Source organism: Calcarisporiella thermophila, assembly GCF_041956535.1.
Source record: "Calcarisporiella thermophila strain CBS 279.70 unplaced genomic scaffold VTP21scaffold_3, whole genome shotgun sequence".
Taxonomy (NCBI): domain Eukaryota; kingdom Fungi; phylum Calcarisporiellomycota; class Calcarisporiellomycetes; order Calcarisporiellales; family Calcarisporiellaceae; genus Calcarisporiella; species Calcarisporiella thermophila.
The window spans coordinates 1248856-1271714 of record NW_027192193.1 but is presented as its reverse complement, the minus strand read 5'-3'; the positions used below and the strand labels follow the sequence as shown (position 1 = coordinate 1271714).

Sequence of the window (22859 nt, the reverse complement as noted above, 5' to 3'; positions counted from 1 at the left end):
TGTATCCGCCACTTTGACAAATCATGTTTCAACGGGGGGTTCCCCCTATTTGACTTCACTATAGAATCCTTCGCTATTTCACTGCGACACCCTCGGCTCTTTTTATGTTAAATGATGGTGATGAGGCACAGCTCATTCGTGTTTCAACGCGACTTTGAAAAAAAAATCGCGTTTCCACTCCTCCCCACCCCACCCCCCTCCCTTTAACCCATTTAGGCGGGTCATTGTCAGCAAAAGCAACCATGAGTCGGTCGGGATCATTGAAAAAGCTCAAGTTTAGCTTGCCACTGGTCTCGTCGAGCTCTATCTCCACCACGGAGCTTATTTCGCGCCTGAAAGTAAATTCCCCTAACGTTTCACTCTCAAACTTGGGCTTTAATTAATTCTTGGCCTTAATGGTAGCGATTGAACGAGGAGCTCTCCAGCATAGAGCAGGGAGAGATAAACATAGGATCCCTGAAACGCATCACAAATGATCTCGTGCATCGATCGCTGATCTCGCACAAGGACAAGCGAGTGCGGTCCCTTGTGGCGTGCTCGCTCGCGGATTTGCTTCGGTTATATGCCCCTGAGGCCCCGTACAAAGAAACGACCCTCAAGGTTGATTAAGGATGGATCTCTTTCCGGCTTATGCCCTGTTGCAGCTCAACTCTTCTATCCCCCCCCCTCCCCTTATAGCGTATTTTCGAGTTTTTCTTCGAAATTCTACGCGACATTCGTAATCCTTCGAATCCCAACTACGAGAATCAGCTTTACTTGCTCGAGAGTTTATCGACAGTGAAAAGCGTTGTCCTCATTGCCGATCTGGACGACGCCGATCAAATGATCGTGGAAGTCTTCCGAGATTTTTTCGATATCATGAGGCAAGTCGAATGTTCATGGAGGTGAAGTATGCCCTCTGACCGAGCTTTTCTCTTTAGCCCACAACTACCTGAGGAAGTCAGGAAGTACATGTCCGATATTCTAGAGCTTTTGATAGAGGAGTGCGCCCCTCTACCTCAAGACGCAGTGGTCATTATTCTAGCACAGTTCTTGAAAAAACGACAGGTAAGCCTGGGTGTGGAACAGTTCGGGATGGGGGTGGTAGACGCTGAACCCATTTGGTTGGATCTTAGCAAGAAAACCCGGTTGCCTATCAGTTGGCGGCAGGGCTATGTAGGGCATGCACCGATCGATTACAGCGATATATAGGGCAGGCAAGTCGTCTTAGCTGCGGGCTATCCACTTACTGCATCCATTAACGCATTTTTCCCGTCCTACGTATAGTATTTTTCCGAAGTCATTCTAAATGCTATCGACGGCGAAATCAGTGAAGATGATCTGCGAGAGTTTCGAGTGGCACACGATCTCATCCTCGAGCTAAATCGGGTTGCCCCCGGATTGCTCCTCAATGTAATCCCGCAGCTGGAGGAAGAAATGCGCGTCGACGACATGAATCTGCGCGGCCTTTCAACTCGGGTCCTTGGGGGAATGTTTGGCGAACCGGGCTCTATGCTTGCCTTCAACTATCCAACCACCTGGAAAACCTGGCTGCAGAGGTTAGGGGTGCTTTTTTTTTTCTCCCTCAAAGCGACGTTCCCCTTCATCTTTTCTTTACGTTTAGAAAACAAGATAAGAATTCGGCCATACGACAGCTATGGTGTGAGCTTTGCATACCGATTTTGAAAAACCATCCGAATCTCTCCAAAGATATATGTGGTAGGGGTGCCCACCCAATTCGCCATTGGGTTTTTTCTCTCAACGGACTTCTTATTGACGTTGGATGTGTCAACTTTAGATGCTTTACTTGATAAAGTGCTCGATCCTGACGAAAAAATCCGAGCTACCGTGTGCAAGCTGGTGGGGCAGCTCGAGTATATGGTGGTATTGCAAAATGTGGATGAGCTGCTGCTCCAAGCGGTAGGAAAAAGATGTAAAGACAGACGGGTAAATCTCCCTCGCTACTTATGTTTTACACATTTCACTTGACCTGTAACTTGCTTACGAATTCTCGGTTGGCGGATCCAATATAGCATCCTGTACAACAAGAAGCCATCAAAGCATGTGGGCGACTTTATAATTTGGCCTATACTGAATTGTGAGTTTGCTTCTCCAATGCTTTTCATCGATCATATTGAATTTATCCTTGCCCCCGCTCTCCCCTCTTGCTTGACCCTATGATAGAGCTGCAGGTAACCGGTCGGTGATGAAAAAGTTCGACTGGATACTGTCTGCACTGATGGATGTTGTGTACACTAATGACGCGGAAGCAATGTACGTAGTTTTATCTGGAAATCCTTGTAGAGCTACTGATAATTTTGGAGGTTAGTGCATGCTTGGAAAAGTCGTTGCAGGAGAGCGTCTTCCCTCTCGACAACAACGACGATATGCGCACTGAGCGGTTGCTGGTGGGGCTCTCTCTTCTCGATCCGAAGTCGCGCAAAGGATTCACCGGACTGTTAAACAAGCAAAGGGTGTAAGTTCTCATGTGCCGATGGTAGACTCTCGCGTCATCTACTGACTTTGTTTCCTATTCCAATACCGGTGCTCGTAGTGCTATTAAAGAAGTGAAGGCGCTTATTCAGACGAGCGAGCAACTGCGAATGGTCGAAAAGGAAGAGAAGCTGGAGCACATGTTAGATTTAGTCATCAAGCATATTTCCGGTAGGTCAATACACACTGGAATTCTAACACCTGCCCTAAGCAAATGGCATCCCCATTCTTTGGCTCCAACGAACCACAGATAAACTCCCGGATCGCCTCAAGGCGGCTAGCCACTTGGCCAAACTCTCCGCGTTCAAAGACAAACGCGTGTTTCGGTTGATGCGAGAATGCATGAATCCCGAGGCGGATTATAGGACCGTTCGCAAGGCTGGAGTAAGTGTAGATGGATGCAATATGGTTTGCAGGGGAGATAGGAGACTGATCTTTTTTGACCTCTTCGCAGAAAGAGGTATTGCGGAGTGTCGAGGAGCACGAGCCCTCCATCTCCGATACCGTGGGTGTTCTCCTGAGGCGTGCCAGCTATCTTACCATCAACAAAAGCATTATTCCCTGCTTGGTCAAGGTGACAAGGAGGACGGCGTTTAGCGAAGGCGAGCGAGTATCAGAGGAGGAGACCAGACGAGAAAAGCTGGCCGAGGTGGCCCATGAGCTCTTGAAGGTTCGTGTTGGGTCCCCCCCATTGGTATGAGCACGCCACAAAAAGCCCCTCACACGTTTGCATTTCGTTTCTCTAGGACATATCTTTAGTGTTCCCCGAAGTTTACCGGAGCCATAAGGAGGAACTCGTCAAACTTTTGCGGGAAGAAAAGAACGAGGTCCTGCTAGGAAGTCTCGAGGCCATGTCTCATTTCGTCAAGGCATTCCCCCACGAAACCCCGCAAGACGAAGCGTCGCGCTCGCGGTTAGTCGAGATAGCCTTGGATGGGCCTCCGGAGCATGCAAAACACGCAGCCGTCATATTGGCCAATTTGCCGGACAAAGAGTCCGTCTGCAATAATCTTTTGGACGTAAGTGCCAAGCAGCCAAAGAAAACAATAAGCCGAATTGATTTACGGTCTGATCGCCTAACTTCTATTGCATTCCACTCACAGGAAATTGTCCCGAAACTCTCGCTCGAATCAGAGCATATGCTTGTCCACTTGACCGTGATCGCACAGCTTGTACTCCACGCCCCTGAAGTTTACGAGAAGCGCAACGAGCAGGTTCTCGAATTCCTGGTCCACCATCTGCTGCGGCCATCGAATCCACCCTTGACAAAGGGGTCAGCCGAAGACACGGGTCCACCCAACGGAGAGGCCAGGGGGGAGGGGGAGAAGGAGAATGGAGAGGGAGATGAGGACGACTTTACGTGGGTGAGCGAGGCCGAACTTGATCCCATTGGGCTGGCCAAGTGCCTCGCTCTCAAGATCCTCGTCAATTTGTGTCTTGCTTATAGCGGCTCAAAGGCAGCGCCCAAAGTGGCAAGGCGGATGATGGAGTGGCTCTGGCAGCTAGTCAATAAGCAAGGGGAATTGGTGCCGAAGAGTGGGTCGCAGGGTAGCACGCCTCCGCTACATCGTGCGCACCTGCGGCTCAGAGCAGCGCGGTCGCTGCTGAAATTGGCCCGGGTGGGATTATACGACCGGATGATCAACGTTGAGCAATTCGAGCTCTTGGCCCTGACCATCCACGATGTGCGGCACGAGGTGCGCTCAAGCTTCGTAAACCGGCTGATCAAGTATCTAGGGGCCAGATTATTGCGCACAAGATGGATGGCCATTTTGCCCTTGATTGCCGTAGACCCCGACAAGGAGCTCAGAGAACACGTAGGCTAACGCTTTACTCTGGCCCGATTCGGCCCGCTAAGACTGGTCTCTATTTTCCATCCCCATAGGTCAAGAAGTTTCTGCAGCGAGAATCCAAAACCCACGCCTCCCATGAATCCACCACTAGTCACCTGCCCTACGAGATCACGCTTGCACGGACCCTGCACCTGTTGGCCCACCACCCCGACTTTTCCACAACCGAGGACGTGCTCCACCAGTTCGCAAAGTGTATCGAGTTCTATCTCGACTGCTTCGCCAACGGCGACAACGTCTCCTGTCTGTTTGAAATAGCCGCAAGAATCAAAACGACTCGCGATATCAGAGGGGGTGAAGGGATTGAAGGGAGCAAGGTAAAATGAATGGAGAGAGGAAGAGAGGGGGACGGAGGGCGGGAGAAGGAAGGAAGAAAGGAGAAGACGCTGACGTCCATTTGCCCCTCTTCAAAAAGCTTCTCAACCTTAAATGAATTAATACCTCTTTCTGTTTAGAATGTCTATGCACTGAGCGAGCTTGCGCAAATTATCATCAAGCATCGGTGTCGCTTGAACTCATGGAGCTTGACCTCGTACATTGGCCATATTGAGCTCCCGAAAGACTTCTTTGTTCCCATCCAAGACGAAGAGCGCGTGAGAAAGGTATGGAGGATGCTCTTTTACATATCCAATCGTATAAAAATAATCCCCCGCAGGGCTGGGATCACGGTCTAGTATTCACATTTTCTTTCCTCTTTGCATTAGCTGGTAGAGACGACCTTCCTCCCCAGCGGGGTGGACATCTATCCGACACTGGGTGATAAGGCCAAAGGCGAGCGGGTAACACTCCTCACTTATCTTATGTCTTGAGCGCTCCAATCTAATTCATGCTCTCATTTAGATGTCCAGATATACCGCTGCTCCCGCTCCACCCACCACCCCCTCCAAGAAACGCTCAAAGACGTATTCTCCACGGGCGACTAAGCGCCAGAGATCGCATGCTCCGTCCGAATCGGTTAGAAAAAACGCATCACGGGTGGCCAAGCTGTTTCACAAGAGCTATGCCGAGCTGTCGGATGAAGAGGGGGAGGAGAGTGAGGAGGGAAACGAGGCGATTTTGTGACATAGGATGCAATATTTTATTTTATTTTATGTTTTTTTAATTTTTTTTTCTCTTTTATTTGCGTCAATGTAACCATTAGCTTTTCTCCGAACTGGCCATGCGGAAGTGTCTCCACTGTTTGGGAGTGGATTTTGCTTGTTGAAAATCGACAGCTTGAGAGAAGAAAAAGAAGAAAAGAGCAGCTATTCTATTAAAATTCTCTATACACAAGAAAGCCATGCTTTTATTGAAAGCAAGGGAGATCACTGAGCCGAGCCTCCCTGGGGTGGGCTCTTGACGACCTTCACACCGGGGACAAGGTACGGATTGAAGCGACGCTAGAGGCATGAGAATTGAGATAAGACCCAGAAGTAGGGGAGGGAAAAGAATTCTAGAAATGGACCCTACCTGGCAGTCAGCGTATGCAGAACCAACGCCAAAACCAGTGGAGAGGGCAATCGGCCAGGTTTTTCCTAATAGTGCAATTCTCCATTAATTGGGATCAGAGAAGGGGAGAGGGAGAGAGTAGGGGGGGGGGGGTTAATGAATAAAATTCTGAGAAATGTTTGTAAAAATCATAACAAATTTAAGAATAAGATGGAGAGAGCATGAAGGGGGAATGGAGCCGTTTGGAAAGGGATGAAAATTACTTTTGAAAAGCAGTGCAGACGCGACGATGCCTACGCTTAGTCCGATTCCGCTGGTGACCAACATATTCGAGAGGCAGCGATCCCACTAGACACAACATGAATTCCATCAGCATTAATGGCTACCAAAAAGAGGAGAAAGGAGGGAGAAAAGGAAAAGGAATGCAAAACCCACCTTCTCATTGAGGATATTCTCGCTTGCAACGTGTTCTGCCATGGCGATGGGTGTGATGTTTTGTTTCCCGTTGAAAGGATAATCTCGAGGCCACTGGGATAGAGAAGATACACCATTTCACAAGCCACTGATTCGACGAAGTTTTCGCAAGCGGCCAAACGAAAGCGATCGAATTATTTTAACACCTTATTGCAGTTGACTTTTTGCCACTGCGCTGAATCCCATTACCTTGGTTTGTATTGTCACTCCATCTTGGCCGTGTCAAGCTCTACTATTTTGAGGCTCTTGGACAAGCATATTAGGATAGTCGTAGCTCCGTTCATCTCTACTTTAGGCACTCTTTGTATTTTCTTGTGAGGATGCCTCCCCCTACCTCCACGCAAATACTACACCTCTACCGCCATCTTCTTCGGACTGCCTCCGGCTTTACTTCTTATAATTTCCGAGATCACGCCCTCCGCCGGACCAAGGAGCTATTCCGCGCCCATCGGAACGAGACCGATCCTTTGAAGATCGAGGCATTGGTACGAGAGGCGGAAAAGGAGCTGCAGAGTCTACAGCGCCAGACGCATCTGAGCCAAGAGTACAGTGCGGGGCGATTGGTGGTTGAAAAGCGGAAGGCGAGGGCATGAATAAAGTGGCTGTTAGCTACCCTTTTTGAGTGCCCTCCATCCCCTCCCCCTTCTCCATGTCTATTAGGTAATGATATCGCCCCCTTCATCCTCGAGGATGCCGCTGTCTTCAATAGAAATGATAGACTGATTGTGTCCTTCTCTGCTTTCCCCTCTTTGCACCTTGTCTTTATTAACAAGAGATCTAATTATATGAAATCTCCGTTCATAAAAATAAAAATTGGAGGAATATTTCTTTTCCCTTCATGATAGAGGGAATGCACCGGGCCACACCCCTCTCCAAGTCCACCTTCTGTTCGCTGCTTTCTTGTTCGTTTGTCTTCGAATCTACTCCTCCTATGTTCGTTTTCTCGCACGGCCCTACCGTGCCGAAGCTACTTCGCATTTGTGGGCTCTGCTTGACAAAAGCGCAGTCACATAATTACGCGAGATTTTTCCAATTATTGATACTTTTCCACTTTCGACATTCGACTCTAGATCATTCGGTACCATCTTACACTAGTAGGAAAGATATTCATAAACATGTCATTGCGCTTATTGTCTCGAACGCTTTCCGGTAAAGATCTTTCGGATCCGCTTTTGCCTCTTTTTCCTAGGTTTTAGTTCCAATATCGTTAACCATGCATTACTGTCTGCGTATAGTCGTCGGTGCCCGTAATGTTGCCCTGTTCCACACCACCCGTGCAGCATTGACGGGCAAGGTGCACGTGGCCACCAACGAAACGTTTGATGATTTGGTGCTCAAAGCCAAGGAGCCCGTGATTGTTGACTTCCATGCCGAGTAAGCATAAGGTTGTTCAGGTCCACAGAAAGTTCCAGATTAGCTGACCTCATTCTTCATTCCATGTCCAGCTGGTGCGGCCCGTGCCGAGTCCTCGGACCCGCGCTGGCTAAGGAAGTGGAGGCAAACAAGAAGGTGACCATGGTGAAGCTTGACACCGATGAGGCTGCTGATCTCGCCATGAAGTACAAGGTAAGCTCTCTCGTATTCTTCCCCTCTGCCCAAGCGGCCCTCTCCTCGGAGCCGACCTAACCAGCCCGTCTCTACTTTGTTGCGGCATTCCTGCAGGTGACTGCGCTTCCTACGGTGGTACGTCGACGTGAACGAAAAAAATTCAATTAAACAAAGCGCGTGGTTCTAACCTACTTTAATTATGATTTCATGCATCCATGGTAGATTGCTTTTCACAAGGGCGAGCCGGTGGACAAATTTGTGGGAGCGCAGGGCGTAAAATTCGTGCGTGAGTTTGTAGAGAAGCATGCCCAGCGCGCCTGAATGTCCCCTTCCGAGGCCCAAGCAGCCCCGGCTGCGCCGCCCCTCCTTCCAAACGGGGAGCGTATAGTTTCTTGTTTTTTATGTACAGAGCTAATCCAGCTAGAGAAATAAAGATTGCGGAATTTTGCGGCCGCATGAGACTCGCCATGCGGCTTGACTCAAATAGCCCCATCTTTCCCTTGCCCCCGAGGGAGTTGGCACACCTTAAGGTTGGCCGTGTTAGGGAATATACTTTCTTTTTTTATTTACCTCAATTCGTGGCACCTTCTGGTTTCAAGCTGGCCGAGAAAAATTGAGAAGGTTGGAAAGCTAGAAACCTGGCTAGGGCGTTTGCTCCGGCGGAGGGGCGGCTGGGGAAGGGCGGGCCAGCCGGAGCTAGTGTGGGAAATTTGGAGAGCGGCGCTTGCCGCTTGGGGGTTAAGAAGGAGTTAAGGGGAGGGGGGGGGCCAGCCGGCCGAGCAAGCAGCTTGCCGACGAGCAAGGGCTCGATTGGCCGGGGCCGGAGGTTGGACCAGAGGAAAGGAAGGTGGGACAAAGGAAAGCGATGATAGGCAAAAGCCGATATGCGATACAGGCAAATAGATACGCATATCGCATATCGCATATCGCAGTTCGAATATCGCATTATGACAGTTGGATGCTTTGACATATCAACCCAGCGTGGTACACCGCTCGCCCTAACCTCCTCCTTCAAACATGTGAAAGCAGGCCTCCCATTTGAAGGGGTGTGCTAGGGCCAAGGGCCTGGCGAGGGAGTTTTTGTTTACGTTTTTAGGTTGGGCCTGCACCACAGGGGCTAAACCTAGGCAGAATGGCTGGCCCCGCCTGCCATTCGCCTGTGATTTCGTATTATAAATGGCCAATGCCACCCTTGCGCGCGCCGCCCCTCTTGTTAGGATTAATCCATTCGCGGCGGCGCCATTCGCAGAGCGGCGCCCCCTAGGCTATTAGCAGCGGGCGCCGCGGCTGGAGGGGCCGGAGGGGCTTGAAAGAGCGCAGCAGCCAACCGCAGACGTCACCCGGAAATCGGAGGCGGCCTAACCGCAAGCGGCCCTTCTCAGCAAGCCCCTTATTTTCACGTGCAAAAAAGTTTAAATGAAGGCCCAAAATAAGCTTCATTATCCGTGTTTTCATAGTGTTCGCTTGCTACCGCCGCTCTCAGGCCAATTGGCCTATCACGCCATATCTGCACGAAAATCTGTCAAGGCCACGGTTCCGCATGTGGATTCATCGATACAGCTCCTTCAGCTTCCTATATTTTTATGCTCTGTTCGCCGGGAACACACACTGAGTGGGCCGGGAGTTTGGAACTTATCACAATATAATATAAATAGTTACTCAGCTCATAAACAGGATTGAAAAATTTTTCTTTTGCCTCATCCCAAGTCTTGTCGTTTTGTATGAGGAAATACCCGCCCCAGCCTGACCGCCCCCCCATTGCGCATCGCCCCATCTCACCCCTGAAGAAGCTCGAACATGACGACGGTCATTGCGCGTCACCTTCGCTCCGACCGCTACGACCACGACTTTGGCATCTTTGATTTGGACACCGTGTCGGTGTTCGTGGCCAAGCTATACCAGTAAGCATGCATCCCTGTTGGATGAGGTGTGAGGAGCATGGAATGCTAACCATCCCATGTGCCGGTAGGCTGCTGGAAAATGAAGAGTACGCCGAGTACTTGCGGTGGGACGACACCGGGACTGTTTTTATCATCGAGCGGATGGATGGTAAGTGAAGCCCCCTCTTCCTCGCCCGTCGAACCTCGACCTGTTGACTAATCGGCTCATGGATGGATAGCATTCGCGGCCAATGTCTTGCCCAAATTCTTCAAACACTGCAAGTTCGCATCCTTTGTGCGGCAACTTAATGTAAGTCCTCTCTGCGCAAGCCTGCCTGGGCCGCTAAGTTGGCCTATCTCACCCTGGGCACTTAATCTCCCCTCTCTCTTAGATATACGGATTCTACCGCGTCTCCGACGCCCGCAAATCTCGTCACGCTCAGAACAAAAACGCATGCGTGTTCTCACATCCCAGCTTCCGGAGAGGAAGACACGATCTCCTGCGGCAGATCCGGCGCCGTGTGAACAAAACTTCTCGTAAGCGCCGAAAGACTGCGGCCCCGGTGTCGCGGCAGCAAAGCCCCTCGGATGAAGGAGAGGATGGTGAAGAGGAGACGCCACCGGAGGCTGAGGAAGAGGCGGAAGAAGCAGACGAAGACCATGAATTGGACGAGGCGGTGAGTGGACCAGTTAGTGTCTGCGCTACCAGCGTGGACGAAGAGGGCGATGAAGAGGATGCCGCCGTCGCCGCCGATAGTGGTGGTGGGAATTTAAAGAGGAAATCACTCGGTGAGTTGACCCAGCTCGCCTACGGCCTACAGCGCAACGTGGAAGATATGAGTGCCCTGATATCTCAGAGGCTACTCCCTGAGATCTATGGCCTCACAAGGCAGGTCCACATGCAGCAGGAGCATATGGCCAAGCTTGCCAACATCATTTCCCAAACGTGTCCGGAAGGTAAGCCCCAATCCGTCTTTGCCCCTCCTCTCCCTCCAACTCCCATGGACCTATCTCACCCTTCTTCACACTACCATTTCGCAGTGAGACCTGAGTTGGCGGAAATCGGTCGCCCATTTAAGCGCCGTATGACGCAAGCGGATGGACGACAGTGCTATCCCGGGGAGAGCGATGACGAGCACGGTGCCAATGACCACCCAGCCAAGCTCGAACCAGCTAGCCCCTCCATTCCATACGCGCTAGCTGCTCAAGAGGCCTCCTTCAGGGAGGCAGTCGGAGGCACGTGCTCGCCTCACTCCATCGGTTCACCTGGCTCACAGGTGTCCGAGCATCCCGTGTGGTACATGCCCTCGGGCACCACCGCCGTGGGATGGGAATTGGATGCAGCCTTGTGGAGCGGGAACAATCAAGGAGCATGGGTGGGCCTGAAGTTGAACGAGCTAGGAGCCATGGCTACCCCGAACAACTTCCCTTCGAGGCAGAAACACGGCAAGTCTAAGACGGAAACGTTCTTCAAGTCGAATGACGCCCCTCTTCCCTCCACGACCGTGGATCCTTCGCTCAGCACGCCGCCTACCACCGCAACCACCTCCCCAGTCACTTCCGACTGGAGTATTCCGCCTCTTACGGCCGCCCCCGTTACCTCCGCCATCACCACCCCCGCTGCCGCCAGCACCGCCGCCCCTTCGCACCACTCCACCCCTATTGCCACCACACTTCCGGCCCTCGGCGACCCCGTTCCCACTAGTGCCACACTAACTCCCAATTCATTCTACTTTGACGGACTTCAACCTTGTTTTGCATTTGCGGGTCTACAAATCCAGGGGGTCGAAGGAGTCTGCGTTGAAATGAGCCAAATAGCTCCCAACAACCTTTAGCCTCCTCTGCCCCTCGGGCCTTTCTTTTCTCTTAGTTTACTTGACTTACCTTATTTTATTCCCCGGCATTTAATTTGTTTGTTTATAGAACTGAATCGTTTTCTTATTCTCCTCCTCCCCCCCCCCCTTGACTTCTCTTTATTTAATTTCCTTTATATCCTTTTCTGACACAATACTTACTTGCCTTGTTCTACATATATACTTTTCTATATTTTGTACATACCACGAGTTGTTGTACAATTGCTTTCGCGTTTTCCTTTTTGCGTCCATTTCATTTTATTCTCTTCTCTATTCGGGATCCCTTGAATAGGCATAGAATAAAGAGAGGCATTCTAGACCGGCTTCATGCCTGTGATTCTTCAAAGTTTAGGGCACAAAGTGCAGACAAACATGGATATCAGGTTCCACCCTTTGAGGGTCAAGCAGGCCAAAGGGCCACCGCCACTCATCCCACCAAGCTGAACAGAACAGCCCAATGGACCCCGGTGATTGCTTTCAACCGGTTTGGAGCCATTCTCCATTTCGACTGGGCCGCGGGGACATTGTAAGGGGATCAAAATGGAAGCTTGGATTTCCGCTAGCTTGACCACGTTGGCCGTGTCGAGTCTGTTTTTAATATTAGAATTTCTTTATTGTTAAATTAAACCAAACAAGGCAACTTCATCCATTAAATGTTCAAAAAATATCAGACAGTAAAGATGCAGCAAGGAAAATGTTGGCGCGAATTTCCATGGAATTAAGCAGACATTTAAGCGACATTGAGAGAATTGCAGTTGGCGGCACTAACATTGACGACGCCGGTTTGCGAGTTGCGATTGCAGCACACGGTGGCCTGCTTGTTCTGGCACTTCTGGTTGACAGCGGCAGCGAGACCGAGGGCGGCAATCGCGGCGTTGTCCACAAGAGAGCACCCGGTGAAGACACCGATACCCTTGTTGGTGTTCTTGGTGTTGCAGCAGTAGACCTCCTGGTTGCTGTTGCAGCTGTTGTTGACACCGGTGGCGACAACGGAGGCAATGAGGGCAGCCAAGGCAACAATGGAGAATTGAGCGCGCATGTTGATGAAGATGATGATGATATTAATTGGGATTGCTAGAGAAAGCTGAGAAGAGAAGCTGTGTGTTGGTGGTGGGGGATGGAAGGAAAACGGCCCCTCTTAAATACTGTTTCTTCGGGCTGTTCCTCTTTAACAAACGGGTCTTCCCAATTAAGCCAAATCTTGCTACAAATGGACTAATTGCCATTCTTCTATTTTTGGGCCTTGCTCAACCGGCCTCCTCCGCTCATTGTTTCGAGAGGAGCGCATGCATGTTACCTGTATTACATCTGTAGCGGGATGAGAGCGGCGTACCATGAATAACAAACTAGTGCCAAATGAGGTGGTGAAGGAAAATAAGTGATCGCTCCTCGAAATTTAATCACCATGAAAAAATAATAAGAGCCACAGGCTGGAAATGGTAGGATTGGCTGCCCTTCCCCTCGTCCTGGCAATAGAAGCCATGCATTAAGCCACCGAGTCCCGTGAATTCCTCTCTCTTCCACTCGCACTATTGCCCCTCTGAAATCGGTCGCGTATCGTCAATCGCGGTGCCATTGTAGTAGCTGCAGCAGAGGCTGAAAACACACCGATCCATCGAGAGATGGAGCACATATCGCCGACTTTTTTTTTACCGCAAACTATACTGGATTTTTGGTTTCACGGGAGCTCTCCTTTCTAACTTATGAGGGCACATCCCTTTTCCAAACCATGATCCTTGTAGTCCAGTACTCTTGCCGTCGGTGCAAGTCTCTTGGCTTTTTTTTTTTTTTAATGTATGCCCACCCATTTTTGAACGAGATTGACCGCGTCAGGATGCACAATGCCGGAGAGTTTCGTACCGCGCCCTTCTTGCTCCCAAGACCTGCTGCAAATGAGGAGCAGGAAAGGGGCGAAAGCGGTTAGGTGTTACCAAGCCATCGATGGAGTCTGATGCTGCTATCGAGTGGTTTCGGAATGCCGGCACACCAATAATGCTGGTTGGACCGTGGCCCGCCTATTTGTTTACCTTCTAGTACCACATTAACAAGTGCAGCTGCATTCTGCTCGATGCCAAGTATGCTTAGCTATAGCAGAGTCATCCTCCTCCCCCAAAAAATAATGTGGCTAAGTGATCATGAGAATAGTTAGAGCAAGGCGAGAACGTGAACAAAGATCAGGTATAGGCCGAATGCCCGCCTAGGAGAATAAAAACACTTAGCAGGAAGCTAATTAGTGTGATGCAGGACAACGGAGTACACAAGCTTTGTATTGAAATCGCGATCACCTACACTTGTTCTCTGTTACTACCGGTTGCCACTAACCTGGTTTAGTTTTAATAAACGATGCTACCCCTCCCCCACCGCGGAATTTCGTCTCTTTGCCCGTAGCAGCCTCTCCTACGGTATCGTCCATCAACGTGTTCCCACCCCAATTAAAAAGAAAATTTCACAGGGGAAAAAGCAGATGACTTACAAAATTGCTTATCGACGAAAATACTACACTGCCTTGAATAGAATGGAATATTTGGCAGAATGTGTTTCCTGTTTTCACTTTTTTTGGTAACTCTGACATTACATGAATGATATTCAAGATACAAAACAAGACATTTATATATTAAATATATAAAACAAAAAATGTGCTCTGACTGAGAATCGAACTCAGGACCTTCTGCTTACTAGGCAGACGCTCTGCCAGCTGAGCCATCAGAGCTCCTTTCGCTTGAAATGGATTTTAGTGGCTGATATTTATTGCTTAATTTTTTTTTAATTCTCACCATAAAAACATTCAATTGAGTTAGGGGGAGGGTTAGTGTAGTGGACTATCCCTGGTATGCCGATGAGAACGGCGTGGGTTCAAATCCCACTTCCCCCACCAGCACTTACTCTTAGTTTGTGACTGCTGTCCACTTGATCAGAAATTGAGTCTACATTATTGAAAGGATCCCTCCTACGATAAGTACAAAGATTACATCGGTTTCACGTACATGCTATTCACGACAACTACGATACACGCATATCGATTGAACGCCTATCTACCAAGGACCTATATCTTGTTATGTTAAGTCCATTGACATTAACTTCATGTAATATATGGAAATTAAATAAAAGTTTCCATTGATTGATCAAAAAAAACATTCAATTGAGTTAAATAATATTACAATCCCCTTGTTTCTACTAAAATTTTTTACAAGTTTAATTTTTAGTAGTGTTACGTAGTATATTGTACTATTCAAGATTTATTGAAGTATTTTCGTCAACCAGGCTGGATAATTTTATTGTAATAAAACACAAGTTTCTCAAGCATCAGCCTCTAGCATGAGGCAGCCATCTAAATATAGTACAGAGCCACTAATGTATACTCTAGGCAAAGGTAGAATTCCGGCGCCCAGGTAGAGCCTTCAAAGTGGAGGCTTAGTGAACAGGTTAAGCTGATAATGTGGTGTCAATCTATGAAAATTGAAAAGGAAATAGTCTTGAAATCCTGTTTGCAAGAATACACCTTGTCAATGGTCACACCATGCGGATATTTTCGTTGTTTTTTAAGTTTATTCACCTCTGGGGATCTGTTTTAGTTGACCTGTTCTAGAATGAATGAGGGATTTATTCAGTGTTGAATGGAGCAATAAATCATTTAATATCAATGAATATGATGATTGATACGAGAGGTTCATTGTACCGGAAGGTTTGAACAGGATAGTGCAGTTGAATGAGTAAATATGAATGAAATCATGCACTCAGATCGCCTAAATAGTGCGTTTTCGTGTTTTCATTTTTATCCCTTGCGACATCCTATTGTGCTCTAGTAAACGGACACTCAGTTGTTTAGTTAGCCCGTACACTAATGGAGGTGGCTACAATTATCCTCACTTCATTTGTCTCATATCACAATAAAGCCTTATGAATCGTTTATTCCCTTTCCTGTACCAGTTTCCACAGAGTTTATTGATATGTATTTATAGAAAAAAAAACAGTCAAACTGGGTCTTGTCTAGTTTGTTATATTGAAGCATGTTTATTTTTTATGCCCTTTCTATTGGAACGTGTAATAGCATCTATTAGTTTATCGATATGGATTTCTTCATTTCATCTATTTTCCATCGTATTATAATTTATTTTCAGGCTTTCTAAGGAAAAAAATTCCCAGCTCTCCCATCCCTTCAATGCGGCCTAAAAGCAATACTCTTGCTTGCTAGCTATTCCATCTGCTTCCAATTCCATCCCCTCGTGTCACTACAGCAAGGACAGAATTTGGCGTAAAAAAATTTCTCATTATCACTCGTACTAATATTCAAAGAGAACGATGGGCCAAGTATTGCAGGAAAAAAATAAATCTCTTATTAGATGAGAATGTTAAAAAACCGCAAAGAAATTTTAGGAAAAGGGAAGAGAATATATAACAATGATACAGAAAAAAAAAAGAGTAGTGAGCACATCACTGTTTTTGGGATTAACGCGAGGATGTAGGATTCATAAATAATCTCGTTAAATATAAACACCTATCTACGTGCGCAGACACGATGGTACGATTCTTCCTAACTCGACATCAGAAGGCTAACCCCCATCAACACACAGGCTAGTGACACATATGGACTCAATCGTTCACCGATCCGAGCGGCCTTCCAGAACACTCCCAGAAAACCAGTTTTATTGCGATCCAGCAGCGACGGCACCTGTGCACGCAAATATGTACATGTGCAGATAAAAAGGAGCAGGATGAGACGCAGGCTCTGGAAACTAAAGAGGCCAAGCATAGATGTGGGATTATTTTCCTTCCAACAATCTACTTGTTCGAGTAGAAGAGTCGACCGTGAAGAGCCAAGTGGATCATGAAAGCCACATGGATGCCCCGGACTGCTTTTTTTACGTATTGAAATTGGATTGGCGAAATTCAGAGAGCATACAGTAAACGGGCTCGATGAAATGAATGCGTAGCATATCGATAGCTATTCCACACGCATTCACCCCTCACGATAAATAGGATCTCCTGTTAACAGGTAGTGAGGTGGAAAGTTGAATTCATGCAATACAAGAGCGCATGGTAGCCTCTAGTAAAATGTCCGAATCAGGATTGAACGAAAAAGCATACTATACATGAGTTTATTAACACCAAAGGATGTCATTGAGGGAAAAGAAGCGAGACATAAAGTGAAAAAATAAAACAAAGAGAAAAAAAATATCTAATAAAACAAAAAGGCATGGAATAAGATAAAGGATGCTGAATATTTAACTGATCACTTCGAAATCATCCGTCACATCCTCCCACCACTTGTCGCCGCCGTTGGCTTCTCCCATTTCTACATCGCCGTCCTCTCCGGTTAGAGCTTCGTCAAGGCCTTTCAAGTCTTCTGGTGAAACGCCAGGGATCTCGAACCGAATGACACGGTTACGCACGCGAAGTACGAATTGGTTGGGTTTTCTGGTGCGCACGGGTGGGTTGGTTGCCGGGGCTGGCGTGGGCGCGGGTTTCGACGCTAGCACTGAATTGGGTGGAGAGGAACTTCCAGTAGGAGCAGCAGATCGAGTTAAGCCAACACTTGGGGGGGCATTTGAGGACGTAGTGCCTGTTGCCAAGGCTGCTCCAACATCGGGAAGAGGCAACTTCTCTACTGGTGCAATGGCTGGCAGAGCAGTGGCTGCTGCGGACGATGAAAACAAGGGCGCTGGGGTAACGATTGGAGCAGGTGGGGATCTCACTGGAGGCGGAGAAATGGCTGGGGGCGGCGAAGGAATAGTAGTAGAAGTTCCTAGCTCCGGAGTAGGTGTAGCGATTGGAGGCGTAGTTTCTTTTTTAACATCTGCGATTGGAGCCAAGGCAGATTGCAGTGGTTTGGATGCCTCAGCCTCTGGATTAGAGGGGACAAGATCCCCTGTTGTATGGGCGGTCGTAGTGGTGACTGGTTCGCTCAGCGCCGAAGGAGGTTTCAAAGGAGGCGCCTCGCTCTCAGCCTGGGCCGCGGTCAGAGCTGCTTCTGCTGGTGTGGAGACCGAGGCAGGTGGCCCAGACGTATTTATCATTGCAGACTCGGCTGGCTTCGAGGGCGTTTCCTTTGCTGGTTGGCCATTATCGGCCGCAGGTAATGCAAACACTTGACCAAACGTAGGGACTACCGGCTTGGTTGCGCCTGTGGTCTCACTAGCCTGGCTTTTATCCGATTCCAAGTTCGTTAAGGACGTTACAACTGGCTGCTTACTTTCACTTCCCGAGGTTGCTTTGCCAAAACTCCCAAATGAGAATGCAGCTTTAACTTGAGGAATTTTCGCCTGTGGTTGTGGCTGTTGTGGTTGCGCAAGAGCCCCAAACGCTCCTTTGCCAGAGAATAGCCCAGCACTACTTCCAAACGGAGAAGTCGGGGAGGTTGCGGCTGCCATACCAAATGGCGCAGTCGGAGCACCAAATGGCTTTGATGGGGGGGTAGTAAAAGAATTCGAGCGAACGGCAGAATCAGAGCTAAATAAGCCTGCGCCAAATCCACCGCCGAACGAGCTCGGAATCGTCGAAGCTGGAGCAAAAGCAGAAGATGGGGTGTTGTCCAGTGTACCAATAGAATCTGTCATTGCGGTATCCTCACTTTCAGCAGCAGTTTCGTTTTTCTCGTTTGGTTTAGTGCGCTTGTTAGGCTGAACTTGCGCGTCTATTGTTGGAGGCGATCCTGCACTTTCAAATGTTCGCTTGGTTGGTGACTTAATATCCTGAATCGAGGCCGATATAGGAGTATTCACAACAGATTTGGGCTCAGCATGGGTGGGCTCGACCGATTTTTCTTCAGCCTGCTTTGACTCCTGTATAAAAGCGGGGGTCTCCTTGGTCTCTACAGACGAGGATTCCATTGGCTGGGGCAAGGCAGCAGAGGGAGTCTCTGTGGAAGTAGGAGTGAGAGTCGAGGCGATAGTGGTTCCAGAAACCATATTTTGTGTCTTGTTTTGGTCCCCACTTTGATCTTGCTCAGGGTTAGTTCGCTGCCCAAACACCCGCTGGAACATTCGTCGTGCAGGGTTAGCAAATTGATTATTATTCAAAGTATTGGACGAGGGCGTGACGGACTCCTTGGTATCAGATATGAGATTGTTAGTTTGTTCTGACTCTGCGAGCTTCGCTGTCTCCTACAGTTCGTGAAAGAAGAGATTACTACGAGAGCCTTCGAATTGTGGCTATTTTGAGAGCTGTTTACCTGTTCATTTGCAGTGGGTTGGCTGGGCGTGGGTTTCTGAAGCCTCTGCTGTAATACTGCAGCAGCACTTCGCATGAAATGCGAACCAAATAGTGGCATCTTTTGTGGTGTTGATGTTGCCAAGGATGTAGATTTATCATCCGTAGCAATTTTTGTTGCACTCTTGCCTGAACCAGTATCAGAAGAGGGGTTTGCGGCTGTAATCTGCGGTGGCAAGTTAATAGGCTTGGCTGTCGCTCCAGTGGATACAACTGAAGTAGTGGCGGCTGAAGAAATTGGTTCCTGAGCCTTTTGTGCTTCGTTCTCTGATAATTTTCCGATAACAGGTACGGGCTTCTGCTGAGGTGGAGGCGTGATTGAAGGGGTGAATGAAGAGGTAAGGGTGATAGTTTTAGAAGAAATGTCAGCGGGTATTGCATTAGTATCCTTGTTGTCAAGTTTGACGTGCAGCTCTGTGCCTACCGAAGTTGATGATGCTGTGTTTTCGGGATTAGTAACCGCGGCGACAGGTTCTGAAACTATTCTATGGGTCCCAGCTGCAGGTGGTGGTGCAGATTGTATAGATTGAGATGTTGGCTGGGATGGCGCTGGAGCAGAATTTGAAGATTCCACAGCGGGAATATTGCTGACAGGAGCTACATTGGAAGGGGGGATCCGAGGAGACGAGGTAGAAACTGCTTCCGGAATTGGAGGGCTGGAGACCTTCACCGCCGTGCTCGGCTCAGTTTTCTGCTGCTGCTGTGCAGCCAATTTTTTTGCTCGTTTCTCCGCCATGATTTCCTCGAAGCTCTTTATTCCGAACGATTTATTGGGGGTATTCACCACATTTCCACCAGGGCCTGGGGCAGAGGCTGGGGAAGGTGAAGCGGCATTCGCCGAATTATTGTTGGGGTTTTGTGTTGCAGTAGAAGAGATCTGAGGAGAGAAGCCGTTACTGATAGTCGTGGGGGCAGAGGCAGCAGGGGGAGACACTGATCTAGCTTTTGCTGCGGGAACATTTGTGGCTGCTTGAGGAGAAGGGCCAGTTTCTAACTCGGGGCTGGATCCCATGCGAGATATAGGCTCAACAGCTATAGTGGGTTGCGGTAGGGATTGGGGAAGTTGCTGCGTCTCCGGTTGTACAGGTTCTGCCACGGGTGCTGGCGTTGGATTCTCAACAATTGCTGTAATTGGATTTGGTTGCAATTCAATATCTGCCGGTGCTTTAAGAGTGTGTTTAAATGGACAGTTTGGCTTTTTGCAACCTCCGTTTAACTCCCAGTAGCACTGGGTTTGTGAACGATCGGGTTGCTAATTGATAGATCAGAGTTAAAGGTTAGCAAAATCGCAAAATCATGCAAAATATATGGTATAGGAACCTCAGATGGCGCATTATAGAACGAATGCCTTTCTGTACATTCTTCTTTGGAGCAATCGCCGGTGGTTTGCCACTCTTGACACACGATCAGCGAGTTCTTCGCAGGCTCAGAATGTCGAAATTGACAGGTATCGCCCTGGATCAATTAGATTTAACTAAGGCGACTGATGTGAGGTTCTAAAAAGAATGGGAAGACCTACCTTGCTACAGATGCGATTCATAAAATAATAACAATCCTGGCGACCGTCCCTCATTTTGAATCTTGAACAAAGATCGTCGAGATCAAGATCTTGTCGCGTCGAGCTTTTAAATAAGTGACTGCTCTTACGTCTTCTTCTGAAGACTATCTGAAATGCTCCTTATGTTTATTCAAGTGGCTTAATTTCATATAGTAGTCTCGAGATAGTCGGTAATTCTTGTTATTTCGAACAAGGCGCAATTTATCGATCTGAAATGGTAAGCATATGTAATGGAGCGTAAGCCATTGGATGGGTAGAGCTAACTCTGCCATTTACATATAGTCCGTCTCCATTTCAGCTACACCCGATGCTCGTGATATTACGCGAATGGAGCGCATCGGTACTTTATTTCTTCGAAAATCGATTATACATTATCCTGATCTAATTTTCATGCTTTTATTTTTTTTTCAGGTGCTCATTCACACATCCGCGGGCTTGGACTAGACGATTCTCTTGAACCACGTCAGTCTGCTCAGGGTATGGTCGGTCAAAAGAAAGCGCGAAAAGCTGCCGGTGTTATTTTGCAAATGATTAAAGAGGGCAAAATAGCGGGACGCGCGATTTTGATGGCTGGAGCTCCTGGGACAGGTATTTGGACTACAAGTAGATATTATCACTGGATACACTAACGCAATTTTCATGTGCAGGAAAAACGGCAATTGCAATGGGAATGGCACAGTCACTTGGCTCCGATGTGCCATTCACAATGTTGGCTGCTTCTGAGATTTTCTCGCTCGAAATGAGCAAAACGGAAGCTCTGACACAGGCATTCCGGAGATCCATTGGTGTTCGCATTAAGGAAGAATCGGAGCTAATTGAGGGAGAAGTCGTCGAAATCCAAATAGACAGGTCCATAACGGGGGTTTGTATATATTGGGTCGCAGTTGTTTCTGTTATGGTTTCTTACTAGTGTGTTGCTACTCAAGGGGTCCAAAACCGGCAAATTGACGTTGAAAACGACCGACATGGAGACTATCTACGACCTTGGAACCAAAATGATCGATGCACTAAACAAAGAGAAAATCACTGCTGGGTATATAACCTAACTTCACCGTTATATGCGTTTATCTATCTAACACGCCTTAAATGTTGGCGTTAATCTCCAATAGGGATGTGATCACTATTGACAAGGCCTCTGGGCGTGTTTCAAAGCTTGGACGCTCGTTCACGCGTGCTCGAGACTATGATGCCATGGGGTCTGATGTGAAGTTCGTGCAATGTCCTGAGGGCGAGTTGCAGAGGCGGCGAGAGGTGGTGCACACTGTTTCGATGCATGAAATTGATGTCATCAATAGTCGAACACAAGGGTTTCTTGCCCTCTTTTCGGGCGACACGGGAGAGATCAAGTCAGAGGTGCGAGACCAAATCAACACGAAGATTGCAGAATGGCGAGAAGAGGGCAAGGCCGAAATTGTGCCTGGCGTAAGTTGGATACACTCTCTATCTCCCTCTCCCCGACATGTCGAATTTTAACCTGCCTTTACCACCCCTAGGTTCTATTCATCGATGAAGTGCATATGCTCGATATGGAATGTTTCTCTTTCCTTAACCGGGCCCTCGAGAACGAACTTGCCCCTATCGTGATCATGGCGTCAAACCGTGGAATTACCCGCATCCGCGGAACAAAATACAAGTCCCCTCATGGAATCCCTATCGATCTGCTGGACAGGATGCTCATTATTAGCACAGAGCCTTACTCCCACGAGGAAATCCAGATGATTATCAAAACACGGTTAGTAGTGGGGCGTTTTTCATGGACTGATAGGGAGACCCAGTAAGCTAATGGATTAACATCTCATTTGTTAGTGCCCAAGAGGACGATGTAGATATGACTCCTGATGCAGAGGAAATTCTAACCAAAATTGGTACGGAAACCTCCTTGAGATATGCTATTCATCTAATTACTGTGGCTGGATTAGTGGCTAGAAAGCGAAAGGTAAGAGTCAAAAGCAAAAAAGGAAACGATACACTTAAGAAGGTTCCAGTGCACTTACCACCCTCTATTCTACCAGGCCACACAAGTAGATGTACAAGATATAAAACGAGTATACTCGCTATTCTTGGACGAGAAGAGATCCGTACAGTATCTGAAAGAGTATCAGCAACAATACATGTTCAACGAGATGGAAGTTGATGAGGTTTCCGCTCCAGGAGAGTCCATGGAGGTTATCAGTTAAATATTTGTATTTTTTTTTTACACTTTTTTCATTTTTGTCAGACTTCGCTTGACTTTTTCATCGTAATTGGATATAAAACCCTTCATCAATAAAACTATTGATTGATGTGCCTTTATTTACGCTAAGAGATATCTTAGATCATCCTGCTCGCCCTGTCTTATAAGTTTCCATGACTACTTCTGCCAGGGGAAGTTAATGGAGGAAAATAATAGATTCGGGCATGCTTTGCCATATTCTAGTTGAAACTCTCAATTGCTCTGCACTTCCAAAATGATACTATCTTAAATTTTTGCATCTATTTCCAGTATTAAGGGGGCAATAAACTCTCCTCTTATTTCTGGGGCCTTTTTTCGGACTAGTGTGTGAAACAGTTATCATTCTTACTGTACATTTGGTAGGTTACATTCGCAAGC

General features: G+C 47.9%; 10 protein-coding genes and 1 non-coding gene across 11 annotated transcripts; 5 read left to right on the top strand and 6 right to left on the bottom strand.

Annotated features, from left to right (window-relative positions):
- Positions 1 to 242: 242 nt before the first annotated feature.
- VTP21DRAFT_7411 (uncharacterized protein) lies at positions 243 to 5384 on the top strand (the record flags this gene model as incomplete). Its single annotated transcript, XM_069398150.1, has 20 exons — positions 243 to 338; positions 403 to 600; positions 679 to 863; positions 921 to 1047; positions 1116 to 1196; positions 1267 to 1538; positions 1604 to 1698; positions 1778 to 1926; positions 2013 to 2077; positions 2164 to 2253; positions 2309 to 2455; positions 2534 to 2643; positions 2723 to 2856; positions 2927 to 3142; positions 3219 to 3491; positions 3576 to 4289; positions 4358 to 4639; positions 4778 to 4924; positions 5027 to 5101; positions 5163 to 5384. The coding sequence occupies 20 exons, from the start codon at positions 243 to 245 to the stop codon at positions 5382 to 5384; spliced, it is 3678 nt and encodes a 1225-aa protein (XP_069255638.1).
- A 242-nt stretch (positions 5385 to 5626) lies between these two features.
- On the bottom strand, positions 5627 to 6227 carry VTP21DRAFT_7410 (uncharacterized protein; the record flags this gene model as incomplete). The annotated part of the gene is made up of 4 exons (XM_069398149.1): positions 5627 to 5701; positions 5772 to 5836; positions 6014 to 6098; positions 6186 to 6227. The coding sequence occupies 4 exons, from the start codon at positions 6225 to 6227 to the stop codon at positions 5627 to 5629; spliced, it is 267 nt and encodes an 88-aa protein (XP_069255637.1).
- A 317-nt stretch (positions 6228 to 6544) lies between these two features.
- On the top strand, positions 6545 to 6817 carry VTP21DRAFT_7409 (uncharacterized protein; the record flags this gene model as incomplete). Its single annotated transcript, XM_069398147.1, has 1 exon — positions 6545 to 6817. One exon carries the CDS (start codon positions 6545 to 6547, stop codon positions 6815 to 6817), a length of 273 nt encoding a protein of 90 aa, XP_069255636.1.
- Positions 6818 to 7339: 522 nt separating this feature from the next.
- Positions 7340 to 8093, top strand: VTP21DRAFT_7408 (uncharacterized protein; the record flags this gene model as incomplete). The annotated part of the gene is made up of 5 exons (XM_069398146.1): positions 7340 to 7373; positions 7460 to 7598; positions 7670 to 7790; positions 7887 to 7907; positions 7995 to 8093. The coding sequence occupies 5 exons, from the start codon at positions 7340 to 7342 to the stop codon at positions 8091 to 8093; spliced, it is 414 nt and encodes a 137-aa protein (XP_069255635.1).
- A 250-nt stretch (positions 8094 to 8343) lies between these two features.
- VTP21DRAFT_7407 (uncharacterized protein) lies at positions 8344 to 8718 on the bottom strand (the record flags this gene model as incomplete). The annotated part of the gene is made up of 1 exon (XM_069398145.1): positions 8344 to 8718. One exon carries the CDS (start codon positions 8716 to 8718, stop codon positions 8344 to 8346), a length of 375 nt encoding a protein of 124 aa, XP_069255634.1.
- An 851-nt stretch (positions 8719 to 9569) lies between these two features.
- On the top strand, positions 9570 to 11487 carry VTP21DRAFT_7406 (uncharacterized protein; the record flags this gene model as incomplete). Its single annotated transcript, XM_069398144.1, has 4 exons — positions 9570 to 9673; positions 9742 to 9821; positions 9892 to 9962; positions 10045 to 11487. The coding sequence occupies 4 exons, from the start codon at positions 9570 to 9572 to the stop codon at positions 11485 to 11487; spliced, it is 1698 nt and encodes a 565-aa protein (XP_069255633.1).
- Positions 11488 to 12235: 748 nt separating this feature from the next.
- VTP21DRAFT_7405 (uncharacterized protein) lies at positions 12236 to 12544 on the bottom strand (the record flags this gene model as incomplete). The annotated part of the gene is made up of 1 exon (XM_069398143.1): positions 12236 to 12544. One exon carries the CDS (start codon positions 12542 to 12544, stop codon positions 12236 to 12238), a length of 309 nt encoding a protein of 102 aa, XP_069255632.1.
- A 1598-nt stretch (positions 12545 to 14142) lies between these two features.
- On the bottom strand, positions 14143 to 14215 carry VTP21DRAFT_t24. The gene has a single exon. It is a non-coding gene; the product is annotated as a tRNA-Thr (tRNA).
- Positions 14216 to 16036: 1821 nt separating this feature from the next.
- On the bottom strand, positions 16037 to 16255 carry VTP21DRAFT_7404 (uncharacterized protein; the record flags this gene model as incomplete). The annotated part of the gene is made up of 1 exon (XM_069398142.1): positions 16037 to 16255. The coding sequence occupies one exon, from the start codon at positions 16253 to 16255 to the stop codon at positions 16037 to 16039; it is 219 nt and encodes a 72-aa protein (XP_069255631.1).
- Positions 16256 to 16727: 472 nt separating this feature from the next.
- VTP21DRAFT_7403 (uncharacterized protein) lies at positions 16728 to 20284 on the bottom strand (the record flags this gene model as incomplete). Its single annotated transcript, XM_069398141.1, has 4 exons — positions 16728 to 18605; positions 18674 to 19963; positions 20032 to 20166; positions 20231 to 20284. The coding sequence occupies 4 exons, from the start codon at positions 20282 to 20284 to the stop codon at positions 16728 to 16730; spliced, it is 3357 nt and encodes a 1118-aa protein (XP_069255630.1).
- A 199-nt stretch (positions 20285 to 20483) lies between these two features.
- Positions 20484 to 22446, top strand: VTP21DRAFT_7402 (uncharacterized protein; the record flags this gene model as incomplete). Its single annotated transcript, XM_069398140.1, has 9 exons — positions 20484 to 20486; positions 20552 to 20609; positions 20681 to 20857; positions 20917 to 21131; positions 21196 to 21302; positions 21379 to 21691; positions 21763 to 22001; positions 22076 to 22205; positions 22282 to 22446. The coding sequence occupies 9 exons, from the start codon at positions 20484 to 20486 to the stop codon at positions 22444 to 22446; spliced, it is 1407 nt and encodes a 468-aa protein (XP_069255629.1).
- Positions 22447 to 22859: the final 413 nt, after the last annotated feature.